We start from the raw sequence: 18,311 nt of genomic DNA, 5'->3' as shown, positions 1-18,311 counted from the left end.
GTGTGGGCTGTAGCAAGCTACCGCCCAATCACTATTGTCTGCTTGTCAGCAGTGGTATGCCTCTTGCATGTTAGTGTATGGTCCCACCCAACACTTGGTCTGCCTCCATGGCGTCGGTGGTCTGCCTCCTGCTTTAGAAAGTGTTGGTGATCCTCCGACTGATCTCGGCTACAAGTAGGCCAATGAGCTTGATATTCTCGCTGTTCATCCTACAAGTTTTAAGCCTTGTGGAATCTAGAATCATGTAGATGAACTTGGCGAGCAGTGGTTGGGCTTTCTTGATACCTAATCGGCAAAGACCGGAGTCGTTGCCATCACCACCTTTGACAGCCCTTGGCCAATTTCCTGACCACATTAAATCCAAACAGTCCCCGGTAATATCAAGATTTGCCTGTACGCAAATTTGAACTTCCTCAACCGTACATGAGTTGGCAGCCCCCAGATTTTGTCGACCGAGACGGGTCCACACCCTCTGAGCAAACCGTGGACCCGTCTCACTCTTCTCAAGGTCAGTCCATCTCAAAGTAGACGCACCATGGATTTGGAATCCGACTTATTTCTTTGGTATGAACAGCCTTTGATATCCTAGACTGGCTACAGAGTGCTTCAGATATCGAGAGGTATCTGAGCGGATCTGCAGACCCGGCCTTGCCTCCAGCTCACAATGACATCATGGCCGAGCCTTTCGAAATGAATCCTAACCTGCCGTTTCAAGATGGCGTTTCTTCCAATTATACTACGAACACCATGGGCATGCTTAACCCTGGGTACGACATTCCTTTTTCGACGATGCCCGATTACTCGACTTTGCGCGGCAGCGATTCCCAACAGGCCATGTCGGGTAGAGCAGAACTGGAGTATGACTCAATTAACGATCCACAGATGGGGCTTTCCACCATTCTGTAGAATGAACCCTCGACGTCGATCGATCAAATTGAGCTCATTCCACACAATCCCTCTACTGACCTGGCCTTGGAAGACTACCAACACTCACACTCATTTTACTACGAGCATGCTACTGACACCATCACGGCCCACGAGAACGGTAAAGGCTTTGACGAAATACGACTTTTATATCCTGAAAAGGATGAATTTGTCGTAGGCGGTGTGTTTTATTGCGACCGTCAAGGTTGTTCCGATTCCTTCGGGACCTACCGAGACAGGAAGTTAGTGTTTTTTAATCTCTTCCCACGGCCAGGTTGACAAGGCTAACAGGTGCTAGTAAGCATATCAGGGAAGCAGAGAAGCCTGTGGTGTGTCCGTATTGCAGTATCAGGATGCCTTACCAGAGCGACATGAAGAAGCACGCCGAGACTCATGTAAATGAGGATCTTCGCGAACGTTTCCCATGTACGATCTGTGGGAAATTGTATACCAGACATGACAATGTCCTGAAACACCAGAAACGAATTCATTGACATGTTATTTGCTATTGTCTTGCCGTGCTGTATTTCTGGTTTTGTATGTGGTATGATGGTGAATATAGCCGGTCTTTTATTTAGTTTGTTACTTATTCATTTTGAATTTACCTCCTGCACTCTGTTATTGTAATTACGAGAGAATTATCTATTGACGCCTAGGCCCTGAGGAATGGCTGAAATTATTTTGATGGCCCTAAAAGCGCAAGTAACAGAAAGTAGAGAAGATTGTCTTATCTGATTACGCCATCTTCATGCGGGCAACATCAACCTCCTTCGTGAGCTTGGAAACTAGAACCTCAATAGCTCTGAGGCGGAGGTCTCAGAGACAGGTTCCCTCTGTAGAATACGGCGGTCTAGCTTTGCTTGGAAGATTTAGTACGTGAATTCGATCCCGATAATGCCTGAATGTGCTGAACTGCTCCCTGCTGGTCTGCTGCGTCCCTCTCGCTGTCGTTGCAGCAGCCCCGGCGCCAAAATAATCCAAGAAATTATAAGTGAGGTACATGGCTCCATGTACTGTGGGGGTGGGATCTTCGTCGTCTAGGCCCAATTTGTGTCTTGGGTAGTGCTTTTGGGGGTTTTGCAACAGTAACCCCTATAGGCTGCCAAACCAACCTCGCGCATACAATGGCGTCCCCCAAAACCCGATTCGCTTCTGTCAAATTTTGAGAGGCGGTGCTAAAATGCGAAACAGCAACCATTTCTCGATGAGAGATCGATGGACGATGCTACGAGTGCTTGCGCCTGGCGAGACTTCCATCGACCTCGGCTGTGGCGCTTCAAACTCCAGGGAACGGTAAACTTCACCAAGCTGCTAGGCTACGGACTGGATGGCATTGTCTGGAGGTTAGAGATTGGTGGTTGCGTCTATGCACTCAAAGTAGTAGGTCTCTGCATTTGTCTTATCCAAGGAAGTTGGCTGACGATAAAGTTCTGGGATAATCACGCGCCGGAGGACACACGATACTGGGCAATCCAGCGAGAATGTCAAAATGCCTCCCTCCTTGAAATGATACGATTTGCGATCGAACATTCCTCCGACTCCATTTGGCTGAACCCCGAACCGAAAACGTTCCACGATGCGATCCTCAATCTTCATGCTTTCTCTGATGAGGGTCGCCGCCGACAGCTGTTTCGCAAGACGCCTGGCGTCGTTTAATACAGCAATACCCCTCAGCTGAGGAAATGCTTTGGTTGGACAATGATCAATGGCAAGGAACTCTGCGCATTGCCCTCGTTGGCTCGGCCCTCTGCAGCACGAGTTGACGGAGTCATGCGCGACATTTCGCCGAGCGAGGATTATTATGCTATTATTTATGAGTATGTGCCTGATAGTCAATGTGTTCTGGCTACCAACGTAGTGCAAGCTCAGCTGGACTTTTTTTTGGCTCGCCGGGTTCTGTTTGGTACCCTTGCGGACTGAGAATTGGAAAGGAACCGGAGTATTGGTGGATATGGCGGATCTTGTGTGTCCTTGGTATACTATATAGTTCTCGAGTCTGTACAAGCAAAGACATACAAGAGAGGTGACACGAGAGTGGCCTCCAACCTCATCCGCTGCTGATGCGTCTAGCATGAAGCAATCGATTTGTACCATGTAGCGAATGCAATCTTATATCCTCAGCCTTCCCCAGTTCCTCCATCTATGGATTTCTCCAATTTGCTACGAATGTCAGATATCAGTCAGTAAGCAGCAAAGGCACGGGAATGGCGAACCTACCAACCTAAGAGGCATTTCAAACCGCCTTTAGCTCTTGCCACTGCAAGTCGGACACGGGATACCCTTGACAACATTGTTGCCACGACAAGTTTCGCAAGGCACGTCCATGGTACAGCGCCAGATGTATAAACTGTGGGTTGTGGAATGGCGTTAGTATAGATAAATAAACGAAGGAAGTTGAACAAGTGGGCAGTGCTGGGAATTTAATGCGCCAGGGTCCAAAATATATACTGCCTAATTAGTGGAGTATTGCGGCCCGAATGGACGTCAGGCGGCGACTGATACATGGGTACCCAGTCGCCACGTCAGCCTAGCTGATAACTAAAGCTGCATCGACGCTGAAGGGAGCTAGACGTTTACGCTTAACGTGTTAATTGTTACCTGACAGCTCCGCGGAAAGATAACAGTCCAACAACAAATTCCCGCGTAGCAAGTCGTCATCACTCATCATTCCCTCGCATCCTTGGAATTTTACTCCATGTATCCTGCTATTGCGAATCAGCCAAGCTGCACTTGCTCAGCCTTCTTCAAAACGGAAGATGATTTGGAAAGACACCTAGATGCGAATGTCGAGCAACGGCGAGTAAGTTTCACGATATCCCTATTGTTCCTAATTGACAAGAGGTCGATCAGTCTCCGCATATCCCCCGCATCCCCATATTTGTACGGAACCGAGCATAACCGCTTATCAATCACACATCTCAAGGTTGGACACTGCAGGAGAAGACAACTCATCATACCTTAGCGAGACCAAAACGGAAGGTGTCTTGAGAAGGCGCGTGACCCGTGTATTTGTTCTCATGGGTTCAAATTAGGGCATACCACCAACTCAGACGATTTCCTGGCAAAACATCGGCGGGGGTGCCACACCTGATCTCCCATATCTACCAATACAGATAATGTGAGACGGATAGATGGCAATATTGCTCCGCTGGGCTTTATTGCAGCACCCTTGCGGCTTGGAGTCAAATACCCTCGTCGCAGTAATGGCTAAGATATAATAATGACTTGCTTGAATGAGATGGCCTGGACGGGTCCGCTCCCTGAGCATCATCTCTTATTTTCATCTCAAGATTATCAGGAAACCAGCAAGTCTTTGTCGAAATGCGATTCTCCGTAGCTGGTGTCGTTGCTCTCGTGGCCGCCGCCACAGGCATGCCGTTGTCGCACAAGCCACATACGGTTGACAACTCCAACACTCACAGCGACTGGGTTACTAGTTACTCGAACAAGGCCAATGACCATGTTACTGTTGACAACTCCAACACCCGCAGTGACTGGGTCACTAGTTACCCAAAAAAGGCTGGCAGCAATTTTGCCCCTTCGAAAAGTGGTGGCAAGCTTGTTCTGGGGCATTGGGTGCGTCCATATACCCTTCCTCGGATTGCCAGCCGACGTTCAATGTCCTCGTGCTGACCACACTGATGATAGATCCCACCTGGACCAGCTTACTCAGTAGGCACGACTTTTGATGCGCAAACGCAAATGTCTACCGCGATAGCAATCTAGACAACATGTGAATCAAGCCGCTTTGAATGAAACTATGGGTCATGTCCATCTAACCAGATACCTATCTAGACTTTTACCGATAGACCGGTGGGTATCGTCGATATCCTCTAGCTTCATGTTTGCCACCCAACGAGACATGTAGAAATACGGCGGCGACACGTCTTCGAGGAACCAATGCAACGCGGCCAACTCCCCACAGCCGTAAATATCGGCCGGTCTTAGCAGCCCTGCTGCTTGGCTTTCCTCGTCCATCATCACAGCAACCGTCCAGTTTACCCTTCCCTTGCCGTTGGGTTCTAATGGGACTTTCCCGTCGAATCCTTGGAGTAGACAGATACGAAGCAGACCCTCGTCGCCTTCTTCGAAAGGGCCAACAAGCAATGCACCAAAGGTCCTAAATGAATAGAAATATTCATTAGCTGGACTGGCGACGTGAGAAAAGTCGAAGTCGAGAAGTGCAGTAACACGATTCGAACTTGGATCAAACAGCATATTGAATGTGTCTAGAGCACCTGTTCAGCATGTGTATTCGAGTATTGCGGAAGTCGGTCTTGCAACTTACTGAAATCACCATGAATCAATGCTCGACGCGCGATACAAGAATCGCATGTCTCAGCCAAGGCATCTCGCATCAGACTCATCGCAGCCACCTCGTTCTGGACGCGAACGTTTTCATTGACAAGCGCTTGGGGATTGGAGATGCGAATGACGGCGTCCGCTGTGTCGGTCGGAAGGGTCACTGTCCCTGGGCGCCGGCAATTAGCGGAGGGTGATACGGGCAAGCTGTCGGATACCGAGAGCTTTAGTCGGTAGACAAAATTGTTGGAATCGCGGCCGAGACGGGAGCTTTGCAGGACCTGCATAAAAGGAGGTTAGGTCCAAGGTCAATAAGCCCAAAGGGAGAAGGATGGGAGGAATAATGTACATGTCGGCCGAACTGCTCTTGCATCAGTTCGATAATAAATGCCTTTCTCTCCTCGCCTTCTTGGCTTGCGTTTGAGGCCATTGAGGTAATGGTAATAGGCTCTATCGCTATGCGTGTGCAAAAACTTGGTTCTTTTGACTTTCAAGTTGATAATAACTGAAGCTAGCTCGTATGACAGTTGCTCTGGAGACCACTGTGCCTGAATCAAGTATTTTAGCTTTGTCAATCGGAGCTTGGAGCAGGTCCCGTCATGTTTTCACCCTCCAACGGGGCATATTCTGATTCGCTGCTGGCCTCACCTGCATTTGAATGGATTGTCGAATTCGCCAACGACAGCAATACAACAACATATCTAGACGCCGCACATACAGACTCAGCAAATGAGAATCGAGGATGCCTCGGTAGATACTGCAGGCTGCTGAAAGGAAGGAAACCATATACCGGTAGATATCTTACTCATGGAAACTAGTATGTTTGGTCCAACAGACGCCACACAAACCAATCATGCATTCCTCGCCACCAGACCTCGAACCCTGCCTCTTAACTGCTTTTCCACCCCCTAACAACTCCATTCTTCTCGAGACGGGATGGAGGTGGTTCTGCCAAGACGAGGCTAAACTAGCGTGACAGGCAAGGAAGTGCGACAGTAATCGGGCACTGTGTGGGGAGGGGACATAGTTCTCCACGTTCTCGACCTTCTCTCCCATGGAATTTTGTCGCTCGGATTGAGCACTACTTGATGGCATCAACCACGTTTGCGCTCGAAGACGCAATCAAGGGGATTGCGGAAAATGGCTTTTATCACGTGCAAGATCCGACGCTGGCCCGTTCAAGTCTGCCTCAGCTACCTATGCATGATCTCCTCGTATCAGCTTGTACGACATCGCCTCGAGATACTGTTTGGTTCCCTCGTCATCAAACTTAAATGCCAGACGCACCATCTCGCGAACCAAGCCCTCATCTTGCTCCGGCGAGTCTCTAAGCTTGGAAAAATAAGTATAGATCCTGGATGCTACATTCTCTAATACCTCTATAAATCCACCTCCAAGATATACTCCCTCCCTATTGAGTCTTAACTCGGCTTCCCGGAACTTCCTGTAATATAACTCCCTAGCATCGGCCTGCCGTAATATATTCTTATGTGCGAGATGCTGAGGGTTATCTAGGATTGCTTTGATTCTTTTATCTGGCTATAATAGTAGAAAAGGCATTGGGTAGTGGTTTACTTGCTAAGGAGTAGTTTGAATAAATTCCTAATTAATAATAGCTAAGAAGTTTAAATTATCATCGACTATAATATTTTGTATGCCGAGATTTATGTGGTTGAAGGGATATTATGCATGAGATACCTAAAAGAATGTTATAGATTATATAATATCAAGGAAAATTAATGTGCCTAGCCTGTGGAAGTGCGGTAGGCTTTTGTCTGTACTGTTGTTATAGGAGCTTGTCTGGCATAGAGCTGCTTCTCTAAGAGCCGTGAAGTACTCGACAGCATTAGAGAAAGGTTTTTGTGATATTAAGCCTTTAGATATAGCGGAAGATAGCTTGTTGATAATGGGCTCTTCTATTTCTATTATGGTAGAGATGGATCCAATTAGTGGAAATATTAATATTGCTAGCGACGTTTAAGTTGTTATCTACTAAGCCATGATATGCTCCTGCTTTGCAAACTAGAACACGTTAGATTCTTTGAAGGTGATGGGGGTAAAGGTTCACGGACCGACAAACTGCAAAGGTCTGGCGCAACATCCTGCAGCGTGTTCCTATAAAAGCCTTCTATAAGTATGTAGATTGCACCAGCATCGGTAGCGAGCTGGGATCCGGGACCTTCGTAGGCATATATGCAAGGCACGATTACAGTCGAGAGTGTCTGCCTTACAAAGTACATTGTAGAAACCTTACATGCGATTGAGTACTGTTCGTTCTTTTCGTTCACTGTTGGTAGAGTGTCAGGGTGGCGAGGCAATCGAACGCGTGCGATGATAAGACTGTCGTCCTCAGCGACCATCTCAAAACAGATCCAATACTGCCCTGCCGAAAACGGCTCGCTCATGCTGATTTTCCGGCCTTTGATGAGCTCGGCATGGCGTAGGAGCACGCTTTTGTCCAGTTTGGCAAGCAATCCCTCGAGTCTTTGCTTCATGCCGTTGTAGTCCCAACCCTCGAATGAGGACCACCTTGTGCTTGGGGGAAATCTCGACATATTGAGTATATTGAATCCGCAATGCTGTGACGTTCCATTTAACGTATTAGCTCAGTGTGCTAACGCGGGACGTGATGATGGGGAGAACTCACTCCAGGCAGTTTACGGCGGCGGACGATTTAGTCGATCCGTTAGCTCGGAATTCTTGATCAGTCAGCATCGCTGGCACCTGATGCCGAGCGAGGTGCAACACTACCTCGCCGCTACGCGGAAACCGGTTTATGGGAACGAGGACGGTGACTAGATAAGGCGGGAATAGAGGTGGCAACTGATCCGCTAGGGAAAGTTGTGTGGAGGCGCGCGTCTTTGTTTTCCAATTCTTGAAGCGCCTGTGTCATCATTGTCTGCCTAAGGCATTAAGGCAGCAATTAGTGATGGCATGTGCCTGCCCACCAAAATCAGATACACACGCTAATTGGCTCGAGCAAAGTGACGCCTTGCCTTCAATATTAAAACGCTAGAGATGACATTGCACAACCTGGTTAATCGTGCTATTTTCGGCGCTCCGATGCGTTTATTTCTACTACGGTGCTCCATAGTGTCTGGCCTGTAACGTGCATTCAGCCCCCCGGCGCGCGTTGGCATTCAGGAAGGCTTGTCTGCAACAGCTCGGGGTGGTCTCGGAACGAGTGGCTCAGGTTGGCGAACAGATTATTCACGGACCGGGCCTCCTGCATAGTTACGCCGATGTGGTGACTCACGAGCGCAGGGCGGCCACTTGAGAGCTATGCTGTATGCACCGAGGAAGCAGGTTCCCCCCCGTCAGAGGTAACTCGGCAACTCAGGAGGAGCGGCTGAGAAAACAGCGCCCAAGTCGGATCGAGGCTTACACGCCCCCTTCAAAATCGCGGTCTGTGCACTGCTTACTTTTACACCCTCCTAGCATCAATTATGGTTCTCTGCTGTAATGTAGGGCCAGGAAGAAGGCTGGGGATAACCGCGATGACATCCACATATGCAGGACTTACACGAAGCACGCAATTTTGATAGCGCGTATTGTCAACAGACGCGCTGGCTCCGTGGATGAAAATTGATCCAAGCATGCCACACAACGGCCCGCAGGCCGCAATCGGCCATCGGGTAATGTGGGTACAATCGATGCCGAGCCGGCCCGTAACATCCGGCGTTGGTCATCAGCAGAACCCTGCTGACGGGGTCGGGTTGCAATAATTGGTCTCCGCTCGGGACCGAGATGGGTGCCCTGGACGGCTAGGAAACAGGGGCCTCCAATGCCAGAAGGACCTTGGCTGCCATGGAGGGAAGGACCGGCTTGGTTAGCGCCCTGGAGCTAAACCTTGGGAGGCATGATATGGTGGAGCGTTGCCTCACTGACCTCCCAGCATCGTCCCTCTCGCCTCGAGATGGACGAAGTACTTAACTACTGAATGGTCTCGACCACGAAGCATCTATGACGGGTTATGGATAGCGCATAATAATATCCATCTTGCCGCTCACATACAACAAACGGTGACAACAAACGCTAACTCGGAAGCTACAGACAGAGAAAGCCGGAATGCAAAATCAATTTTTACTATCAAAAACCTGACTCGTATATATTCCCTTCATTGTATCCGTTTTGTAGAATCACTTAGATACGGACCCATGAGGTGTTGAAGCAGACTGTCTCTAGGTGTTCCTCTTCTTGGTTCTCTGCTTGGCCCCCTGGCATGCCTTGCTGAGTGGTCACAGTAATGGGAGGGGCAAGGAGAATCTCGTCCCAAGGGCTGGTGTAAAAGAATGCCCCGGCTGGCCAGGTTTGGATCGGTAGGCTATAGCCGTAAAAGCCTTGGAAGTTTTCTGTCGCCATTGGTGGATAACCTGTATCGAGATTATCATTGGGCGTGCCAACTGTAGAGGCCAAATCGTCGCCTTGGCATATAGGGAAAGACTCAGATATACTAATGTCAGAGGTAACTGGCGTATTCTGAGTCATGTTCTGCTGATGAGGTAGTTGAGCAGGAGGCAGACAGCGCTTCGCATGCTTCTGGAGACTCTGAGGATGCTTATACGCAAGGCCGCAACTGGCGCATGCAAATGGCCGCTTATTAGTATGTGCTCGTAAATGCTCAACCAAGCGGTATCGGATAGGGAATCTCCGAGGGCAATATGGACACTTGTGTCCTTGGCCCGTATGGCCCTCCGCATAGCGCACGAGACTCATACCGTCTTGATCTAGAGGTGGTCGAACAATTAGTTTCACGCCACACAATAGGATCGTACATACCAGCATTAGGATGTGGGGCGTTGAGATAGTTGCTGCAGTTTATTAAAGTAGACTCTAATAGTAATACTTATATAAGGTATAATTATTATAAGCAAACTTATTTAAGCTATTAAACTCTATATAAAATAATTAGTAAGTTTAATATAAGTAAATTTTATTTATCTTTTTTAATAGAATATTAATATTATAGCTTAAAAATAAATATTATTATAATAAATTAATAATTTAATAATAAGTAAATTATTAATAGCTATTATAATAAGAAGTTAATAATTTAATAATTAAACTATTAATAGCTATAATAATAATAAGGTAATAATTTAATTATTAAATTATTAATAGCTATAATAATAATAAGTTAATAATTTAATAATTAAATTATTAATAGCTATAATAATAATAAGTTAATAATTTAATAATTAAGTTATTAATAAAAAATACTATTTATTTATTTAGTATATACTATTTTACCTTTATCAAGACCTATAAAACTCCTACTACTTTATCAAATAGGGAAAAACTATAACGTATATGATAAGCGAGTGCACAATACAAGCAAGTGCACAATTTTTCCTAACCTCTAAGATTCAAACCTCAATAAAACCACAACAATACAATCAATCAATTAAAACTAATCGCTATGCTCTTCCTCAGAGGTCTTAATTATAGTCTAACAAGTCCTTACATTATGACCGGCCTTTCCACAAGTTCCACAGCGCCTTTCCCTCGGTATCGCTGACCTCCCTCGACCACTACTTCTCAACGATTCAGCTGCTACCTGTGCATCAACGTCTCTCTGATCTATCTCACCCCTGCCCTCATCTAAAGTCATCTTCCCTCCTTTATATAGGCGGGTTTTCTTTGCTCTGCGCCGCTTGCTAAGAGTCTCATTTGCCTGTCGAAGGATCTGGTTCTCAGCTTTCAATAAAGTATTCTGATGCATTATTGCCTTTATTCCCTTTGAAAGTGACTTAAGCGCCTCGAGAATTGATGCTGGAGAGCTGCTCTGATGCCTTCTCATTCGTCTTTCAAGATATTCAGACTGCAAACTGGCCTCAAGCACTGTCTTTGGGGTCTTCGAGACCCAAGGGTCGGGGAGGCCGACCTCCTCTGCAGCCGGTGTTGGAGTCCGTAGCTGCACATCAAGCTTCGATATGACATTTTCTGGGTTTAGGGGAACAAGTCCAGCTCCTCGAAAACCTCCTTCAATATTACTCCTTGTCATAGCGGCTGCGTGGGCAGCGTAGAAGGCTGGGAAGAACTCGGTCTTCGAAACGTGGGTTATAGAGCATCTGATCAATTGCTCAATTGCTCGACCATAGGCTGTTTTAAGCGGCCCAAAGCACCCGACATCAAGAGGCTGAAGTAGGTGAGACGAATGAGGCGGCATACAAAGCGTAATAATCTGATTCTCCTCACAATATTTCTCAAAGTCGACGGAGTGGTGACTTTCGTGCCCATCGAGGATTAGAAGACGATAGCGACCGATCAATCGATCCTTTATATGCTGATCAAAATGCTTAAGCCACTCAAGACCCATCTTATTATCAGTCCAGCCATTTTGAGTCGTTACAATAGCCCAATCGCCCGGGAGGTTGCTTTCTTAGTACCAGTTAGCAAGGTGATATTGGCCTGCAACCACAATAAATAGCTGGATCGCCCAGCCTTCTACATTAATCGCCTAAATGACCGTGACCCATTCCCAGTTTCCAGGCTGAACTGATTTCGGGTTTCCACGCCTTTCTGCGCCTGTAACAACCATTCCGCTTGCAATTATGCCCATCATAAAGCCGGTCTCATCAAAGTTGTAGATATCGGCTAGGTCGATACCATATTTCGCGATTGTATTCTCCACAAGCCGGAACCAATTGCGAATAATGGTTGGATCTTCGCATTTAGCCCTCTGATAGTCGTATTTACGAAAAAAAACGCATCTTAAGCTCTGGTTGTCGCCTGACGAAGTTAGAAGCCCAGCGCTTGCCGACAGGTAACGCGTCGCGGTCGGCGAGCAATCGGTTGGCCATTTCTTCCACACCGCTTAGTCGCGGGGGAAACCCTCGCGAATCTAGGTCAAGAATATACTCAAGAAGAGTCTGTTCCTCTAGATCAGATAGTTTACGCGAATTGGGCATAGTATCGCGTCGCGAAGTAATGCCGGCGCGTCGGCGTAGTAGAGTATGGCGAGAGACCTTATAGATCTTTAAGGCGCGGTAGGGAGTTAATTGAGGGTCTTTCTGAAGGGCTTGAAGGGCAAGATTGATATTTGCCTCATTGCTTATTGACGACATAATGCGTGGTTGAAAAAATGGAGTTAAAAGAGGGAAGAGGGCGGTTAGAAGAAAAATTGTGCACTCGCTTGTATTGTGCACTCGCTTATCATGTACGTTATACTTAAATATTAAATAAAAACCCTACCCCTTCCTTCTATTTCTACCACTCTATATACCTATAAGATCACTATAGAGCATACAATACAACTTCAAGTCTATAACTAGTAACAACAACACCTCAAGCTATTCCTCGCCATTAACACCTCAACCTTCTAGTCTTCTAACCTTTCTATTTTTCTCTAGATAGAGGGGGGGTTACCTATTTATAAGCGCAGGAATGCGCTGTAGTTAGCCTCTTATAGTGGGTTGGCCAGTCCACTTCCTAAAGGCAAGCTAGAGACCAGTTAGCTTGCTACCTTAGGCCCGGTTAGCAAGTCGGATCCTCGGGTTCAATCCCTATACAGGCTGACTTTTCTGCTAGGGGACGAGGCTAGCGGTTACAGTATAATTACAAGGATTATACCCTAGGCTGGATTCGAACCAACAACCTCTTGAAAAAGGTCCCAAGCTCTTAACTACTAAGCCCCAGAGAAAAAAAAATTACTATTATTAACTTAAAATATATTTTTAAAAATATATTTATTTTTGTATTTTTTATAGTTTATTTATATTTTATTTAGTAATAATAAGTTATTTTACTATAAATTTATATTTTTTATTTTTTTAGTTAATTATATTATAATTTAGTTAAATTTTTAAAATTAAATAATAATCTTATTATATTTTAACTTATATAGTATTTTATATTTAATTATTTTAATAGAAATATTTAATTATTTTAAGTTTAATATATATAGAATTAATCTTTTTAGTTACTTTATTTTTTTTCTTAATATTAAGTTAACTAACTAAACAATTTAAAATTAATTAATACTTACTCTATTAATTTAAAGAGAGAGTTATTAGTAATATTAAAGTTAATATAGCTTTTAAAAGTTATCATTCCATTAAGGCTAAAATAACTCCTTAGCGACGAGTTATTATACATTGCATCCATCAGCTTCTAGACGGCATTTTCTACAATATCTCGCAAAGGCAGCTTAAGAAGAAAAGAAGAGGCTAAAGGAAAGCTCATCTCAAATATATTATTATTCTCTTGCAAATGTAGCCCACAGGATGATTCGTTGAGGATAAATTCGCCCAGTCGGGTTCGTCGTGTCCCCTTGTGTCGTCAAGGAACGGTCGGTTATTATTTCGATAGCGAGGCTGAGCGAATGGCATGTCTCGAGATATAGTTGGAGTGTCAACGGTCGCGATGCGTCTGCGAGTTTCTCGACTTCTTAGCACACTCCAGTGAAAGGTCTTCTACCCTTATCTTGTCGCGTTCGTCAGAGAACCCTACATGTGCAAACCCGGCCGACCACACATTTCCAGGACTCCGTTTTCCTTCTTCCATTCCGGGTTTGCCAGTAAAACCTCCTCCAATTGCTTGGACAAAGCTGTTGGCTCGACTTCAACATTGCTCAAATGTCTGGCAATGTACTCGCGGTTGATTGCCTTATTTCGGAGTGCCAGTTCGAAGAATTGTCGTCTAAAGGACGACGATAGAAGGGCCGGGATATCGTGGACTTCTGGATAGTCTAGCTTGTCAGCCTGATCCTGGACGGCGCGTTCCAAGTTATAGTCTATCCTTATGAAAGCTTATGCCTTCAGGAACATCATTCACCCACCCTGGGATATCCGCAATGAAAAGTAGGTGCTGAATGGCAGCTGGCAAAGGAAAAAATTTTGCTGTATTCCAGTTAATTACACTATCACTGCATATTAGCTATAATGGCAAGTAATTTTCTAAGGGGTAGGGTGGAAGGGGGCTATTGGATGAAGAAGGCAATAGTGAACACACCCCAAAAGTCCTTCTTCATCGGCCAAGACGTTTCAGGCGTTTAGATCTTCATTTCTTACAGCCAGTCTCTTGCTCTCTATAACTGGAACCAGCTTTTCCACTTAAGTTCGGCGGATGAGGAATGTTAATGGGTCTCTCCAGTCTAAATCTTGCTTCAACAAGCGGAAAAAGGCTTTATCAACCTCATCATATAGCAAAGTTCGATAACTGGCTGAAGCAGCTGGCGTATAGATTAGCAACTAACTCCAAGGGCGATAGAAATAAATCAAGCTTACTATTTTCACCTGTAGGGCAGACCCAAAAGGAAATCAAGAATTCAGCAATGCCGTTAAGTATCTTATGTCGCTTTGCTTTCGGGATCTTCTCTGAGTTCTATGACCTAATTGGCACTCCTTCCACATATTCATGAAGAGTGAAGGAGCTGGTTTCTAGAACGACTTTAGGGATGGGGAGGGAAGGCCTCAATTTGCTCAAGTACTTCAAAATCTTATGTCCTTGTTTATCCATGAGAGCCGCAAACTCGTGATTCAGTATGCGAAGAACATACTTATGCCCCTCACGAGCGGCGAGCTGGTGAACGGTATGCGAACGGCCTTCGGTTGAAGTATTAACCAGGCTCAAATCCATCTGCAGAGCAGAGGAAGCTTCCAGAACTGCATCTTCGACTTGAGTCATGACGCCGCTTTGCATCAACGATTCCATGAGAGCCAGTGCGATACGGGCTTGGCCCCGGTTGGACCGCAAGGTATCGACTGTCGTGACAGCCGTCCCCAAGCAGTTGATGAAGGCCAGCCAGATCTTGTCTCTAGGCGAGGCTGCCATTCTAGGGAACCGACCGCATAACCACATCTCGACCTTTGTCGCGCTAGGGTAGTGCTGGACGGCGTATTGCCCGCCGTACTCGAACTTATCACCAAGCTCGAGGTAGAAGATCTCCTTAGCGAGGTTGAAGCCGCCATTGATAATGCGGTTCTACCATCTCGAGACCCAGCAAGGCCATTGCATGCGCATCAAGCGTTCCAAGGCCGACATTTCCTGGTGCTTCTTAAAGTACTTCAGCGGCCCACCCATTGATGCCTTTTCGTTTGAAGTCATAACATATGGTGGGAGTTGCCTTATGTTACCAGCTATAACTAGAGGATGGCCATTGAACCATGGGACAAGGGCTTCAGGCAACGATATAGCGCCAGCTTCGTCGAGGAATGTAGTTTTAGCAGTCCTGCATGCCCATAAACCCAGGATATCCTTGGTAGACGCATGTGTTGTGCAACATACGACGTCGGCGACGGCCAGAATCCGAGTAACTACGTCTTTGAAGGTCTCGGCTATTTCGGAATTGTACCCTTTCTTATCGATCAGCGTCTGTCGGAGTTTCCGGGCTTTCGGTTCATTCTGCAGGGCTTTCACTAGCTTGCCCAGGGCAGGCTTCTCGGCCATTGTTCCTAGGCTTTCACCCGCAATCCCGAAGATCCTGCACATCCATTGTGTCAAGGACAGGGACAACTCCCACTGTTCGTCAGTTGAGGTGAGTTTGACAGAGGGAGGAGTAGGCTATAGGAGGCTTTAGTGAGTTGAGGAAGCTCCGTCTTCGTCACTCCTACTTGTGGTTGTTCCCTCGACGTCGTGCTAATCCCGAGCCTAAGAAAGCACCGTCGCTCGATTCATCACTCCCACCCGTGGTTGTTGCCTCGACGTCGTACTGAGCTCGATGAGGAGGGACTGTCACTCCCCTGCATCGATTCGTCGCTCCCACCCGTGGCTGTTGCCTCGACGTCGTGCTGAGCCAGAGCCTGAGGAAGCACCGTCGCTCCCCTGCCTGGGTAGGCTTCGGATCCCAGCGCCACCTGACCCTACCCATGCTGGACTGCTCCATGACGTAGATAGCCTCCCAGGAGTTACCTGGGGTAGGTACTCCCTAGCTGGTAGGCATCTGGTACCCTGGCTTTGCGATTGCCAAACATCCCGCTGTTGGTTTGGTTTCGTGGTTGCCCAAGTAAATAGGTAGGTACCTACCTTAGGTAGTCTAATTGAATGACTTCTTCTAGTCCTTGTTGATTCTGTTTGTCTGTCTGTTCGTCTGTTTGTCTGTCTCTTTGTCTGTTTATCCATTTGTCTGTCTATTTGTCTGTTTGTCTGTCTGTTTGTCTGTTTGTCTGTTTATCTGTCTCTTTGTCTATTTGTCTGTTTATCCATTTGTCTGTCTGTTCGTCTGTTTGTCTGGCTATTCGTCTGTTTGTCTGTCTGTTCGTCTATTTATCTATCTGTTCGTCTGTTTATCTGTCTGTTCGTCTGTTTATCTGTCTGTCCGTCCGTCCGTCTTGTCCACCTGCTCGCCCGCCCACTCGCCGCCGTGACGCCGTCCGACCATCCGTTTGCTCAAGTCTACTTCGGGGTGACCGACCGACCGACACTCTGTCCAGGTCACCTTCAGGTGGCCAACCCCCCCTCGTCCTTCGATCTCGGCCTACCATCTGGCGGCCAATCTCATCACCAATCGGTCGTTGGTCTACCATCCGGTGACGGAACTTTCCAGCCTTGTCGGTCCTTGTTCTTTCGCTGTGTAAGTGAACCTACCGACCCGGTGATGGAATTTTCCAACCTTGTTGGCCCTTGTTCTTTCGCTGTGCAAGTGAACTTACCGACCCGTTCCCCGCTCATAAAAATTCAAACTAATGAGGACAGTCTATAAATAAAGCACGCCATGTCCACCTCCGTCGAAACCCCATCTCCCTACCGCATTCAACGCCGCACGCCTCGGAAATCTCGACACACCAAGAGCAAAAGTATTCCCGCTGCCTACTGCCTTTCTGAGTCCGTCATGGAGCAACAACTAGTTCCATCTCAACCTAGTGCCGCGGAACAATCAGGATACTACATTGGCCTACGCAGCCGCCCAATGTTGGTAGCCCGATCGAGCTCGAACCCATGGGAGCATAAGTGGGCGGGCAACTGGTCTATGGGCAAAAGTCTTGGGCCTGTCGGAAGGCATCCCATTGTCGACCTATGGAATGACTCTGCGGGGTCCCTTCGACAAACCATCCTCGAGGCCCTCGAGAGTGTCCCATGGGTCGCCATTGACATTCTACGCATCGGCTATAATGGGAACAGGGAGTCTGAGGAGAAGTTCGACCAGCCTATTACGCTATTGATCTCGGTGGTTCCAGAATCTACGCAATGGTCCCAAGGCCACCCCGTTGTAATGCGCTGTCGTACCATTTTGCAACAACATGGAATTTACGACATCCACTGTGAGATGAAGGAGTCTCGCGTTTCTTGGTCTGCTGCCTCTCCACCTGTGGCGCCATCAACTGCCCTGCCACTCCTTTCTTTGCCCCTGGCTCACCCATATGAAACCCCAGCGAGCCTATCCGAGTCCCTTGGCACGTCTATGTCCGCCTTTGATATCCCAACTCGGTCCGGGACCAAGTGTCTCTATCTACGTGAGAGAGTTACCGGAAGGATGTTGGCCTTGACTTGTCGACATGTTATTTTTGAAGATGCGGCACCCAACGTTGAGTACCGATACCAAGACCCTGAGCCCCGCAGAACCGTGGTGCAGCCTAGCGATCGCGGCCTTCAAAACATGAAGACCCTAGTTGCGAACGATATGGAGTTTAGGATGAGAACGGATATGAAAACTCTCAAGGCTGTGAAGCAGGACTTAGGCCGTCTCAATGATCTAGCATCACGAATTTTTGGCCACGTCATCTTCTCCCCAACGTTCAGCGTCCGCCGCAGTGAATCGGGCAAGCAACGACTCAGGGATTGGGCGCTGATCGAGCTGCACCCTGGCAAACACCAGTCCCCTCTACATCTACTGGAAAACCGGGTCAAGTTTCGAAATGAGGAATTGCCCAAGTTTCGTGATGCTGAATACGAGATGCCCAAACCCAATGTCGACCAAATGGTATCACTTTTGGACTTAGATTCCTCCACCCTCCAGCTTCAAGGCACAATCCCGGAACAAGAGATGAGGCGCCCAAATGAATCGACCAAGGCCGATGACCCTACAATCCTGGTTGCCTCACAAGGCGCCGAAAGCGGCCTGGTTATTGGGCTGTCCAACAGTGTAACGTCCATTACACGACGACCTCATTTAAACTCTGAGTATATCTCAGAGGAATGGGCTGTTC

At 47.1% G+C, this 18,311-nt stretch overlaps 8 protein-coding genes across 8 annotated transcripts; 4 read left to right on the top strand and 4 right to left on the bottom strand.

Moving 5' to 3' along the window:
• Positions 1 to 672: 672 nt before the first annotated feature.
• BGZ61DRAFT_542225 (uncharacterized protein) lies at positions 673 to 2,580 on the top strand (the record flags this gene model as incomplete). Its single annotated transcript, XM_046255157.1, has 5 exons — positions 673 to 841; positions 980 to 1,166; positions 1,223 to 1,319; positions 2,116 to 2,304; positions 2,353 to 2,580. The coding sequence occupies 5 exons, from the start codon at positions 673 to 675 to the stop codon at positions 2,578 to 2,580; spliced, it is 870 nt and encodes a 289-aa protein (XP_046093338.1).
• A 37-nt stretch (positions 2,581 to 2,617) lies between these two features.
• BGZ61DRAFT_469394 (uncharacterized protein) lies at positions 2,618 to 3,324 on the top strand. Its single transcript, XM_046247949.1, has 2 exons — positions 2,618 to 2,728; positions 2,779 to 3,324. The coding sequence occupies exons 1-2, from the start codon at positions 2,623 to 2,625 to the stop codon at positions 2,949 to 2,951; spliced, it is 279 nt and encodes a 92-aa protein (XP_046093337.1). The 5' UTR covers positions 2,618 to 2,622; the 3' UTR covers positions 2,952 to 3,324.
• A 921-nt stretch (positions 3,325 to 4,245) lies between these two features.
• Positions 4,246 to 4,728, top strand: BGZ61DRAFT_595155 (uncharacterized protein; the record flags this gene model as incomplete). The annotated part of the gene is made up of 2 exons (XM_046256880.1): positions 4,246 to 4,500; positions 4,573 to 4,728. The coding sequence occupies 2 exons, from the start codon at positions 4,246 to 4,248 to the stop codon at positions 4,648 to 4,650; spliced, it is 333 nt and encodes a 110-aa protein (XP_046093336.1). The 3' UTR covers positions 4,651 to 4,728.
• A 272-nt stretch (positions 4,729 to 5,000) lies between these two features.
• BGZ61DRAFT_469390 (uncharacterized protein) lies at positions 5,001 to 5,684 on the bottom strand. The gene is made up of 2 exons (XM_046247948.1): positions 5,576 to 5,684; positions 5,001 to 5,507 (listed from the first exon to the last, which is right to left on the bottom strand). The coding sequence occupies exons 1-2, from the start codon at positions 5,654 to 5,656 to the stop codon at positions 5,154 to 5,156; spliced, it is 435 nt and encodes a 144-aa protein (XP_046093335.1). The 5' UTR covers positions 5,657 to 5,684; the 3' UTR covers positions 5,001 to 5,153.
• A 1,534-nt stretch (positions 5,685 to 7,218) lies between these two features.
• Positions 7,219 to 7,781, bottom strand: BGZ61DRAFT_487868 (uncharacterized protein; the record flags this gene model as incomplete). Its single annotated transcript, XM_046250039.1, has 2 exons — positions 7,219 to 7,248; positions 7,299 to 7,781. The coding sequence occupies 2 exons, from the start codon at positions 7,779 to 7,781 to the stop codon at positions 7,219 to 7,221; spliced, it is 513 nt and encodes a 170-aa protein (XP_046093334.1).
• Positions 7,782 to 9,369: 1,588 nt separating this feature from the next.
• Positions 9,370 to 9,942, bottom strand: BGZ61DRAFT_542222 (uncharacterized protein; the record flags this gene model as incomplete). Its single annotated transcript, XM_046255156.1, has 1 exon — positions 9,370 to 9,942. One exon carries the CDS (start codon positions 9,940 to 9,942, stop codon positions 9,370 to 9,372), a length of 573 nt encoding a protein of 190 aa, XP_046093333.1.
• Positions 9,943 to 13,673: 3,731 nt separating this feature from the next.
• Positions 13,674 to 16,051, bottom strand: BGZ61DRAFT_545806 (uncharacterized protein; the record flags this gene model as incomplete). The annotated part of the gene is made up of 6 exons (XM_046255311.1): positions 13,674 to 13,960; positions 14,238 to 14,350; positions 14,726 to 15,114; positions 15,155 to 15,213; positions 15,246 to 15,649; positions 15,780 to 16,051. 6 exons carry the CDS (start codon positions 16,049 to 16,051, stop codon positions 13,674 to 13,676), a joined length of 1,524 nt encoding a protein of 507 aa, XP_046093332.1.
• A 945-nt stretch (positions 16,052 to 16,996) lies between these two features.
• On the top strand, positions 16,997 to 18,311 carry BGZ61DRAFT_375862 (uncharacterized protein; the record flags this gene model as incomplete). The annotated part of the gene is made up of 1 exon (XM_046242452.1): positions 16,997 to 18,311. A coding segment is annotated over one exon (1,315 nt), but the record flags the coding sequence as incomplete, so codon positions are not given.

This window comes from Ilyonectria robusta (assembly GCF_021365365.1).
Source record: "Ilyonectria robusta strain PMI_751 chromosome Unknown BGZ61scaffold_102, whole genome shotgun sequence".
NCBI classification, from domain to species: Eukaryota; Fungi; Ascomycota; class Sordariomycetes; order Hypocreales; family Nectriaceae; genus Ilyonectria; species Ilyonectria robusta.
Note: the sequence above shows the minus strand (reverse complement) of the source record. Positions and strands in the feature narration are given on the sequence as shown.

Excerpts from the sequence above, each read along its gene's own strand:
- BGZ61DRAFT_469390 (XM_046247948.1), bottom strand. The coding sequence starts at position 5,656 with ATGGCCTCAAACGCAAGCCAAGAAGGCGAGGAGAGAAAGGCATTTATT. Across the intron at positions 5,508-5,575 it reads AAGAGCAGTTCGGCCGACAT|GTCCTGCAAAGCTCCCGTCT; the intron begins GTACATTATTCC and ends CCTTTTATGCAG.
- BGZ61DRAFT_469394 (XM_046247949.1), top strand. The coding sequence starts at position 2,623 with ATGATCAATGGCAAGGAACTCTGCGCATTGCCCTCGTTGGCTCGGCCC. Across the intron at positions 2,729-2,778 it reads GCCGAGCGAGGATTATTATG|GTAGTGCAAGCTCAGCTGGA; the intron begins CTATTATTTATG and ends CTGGCTACCAAC.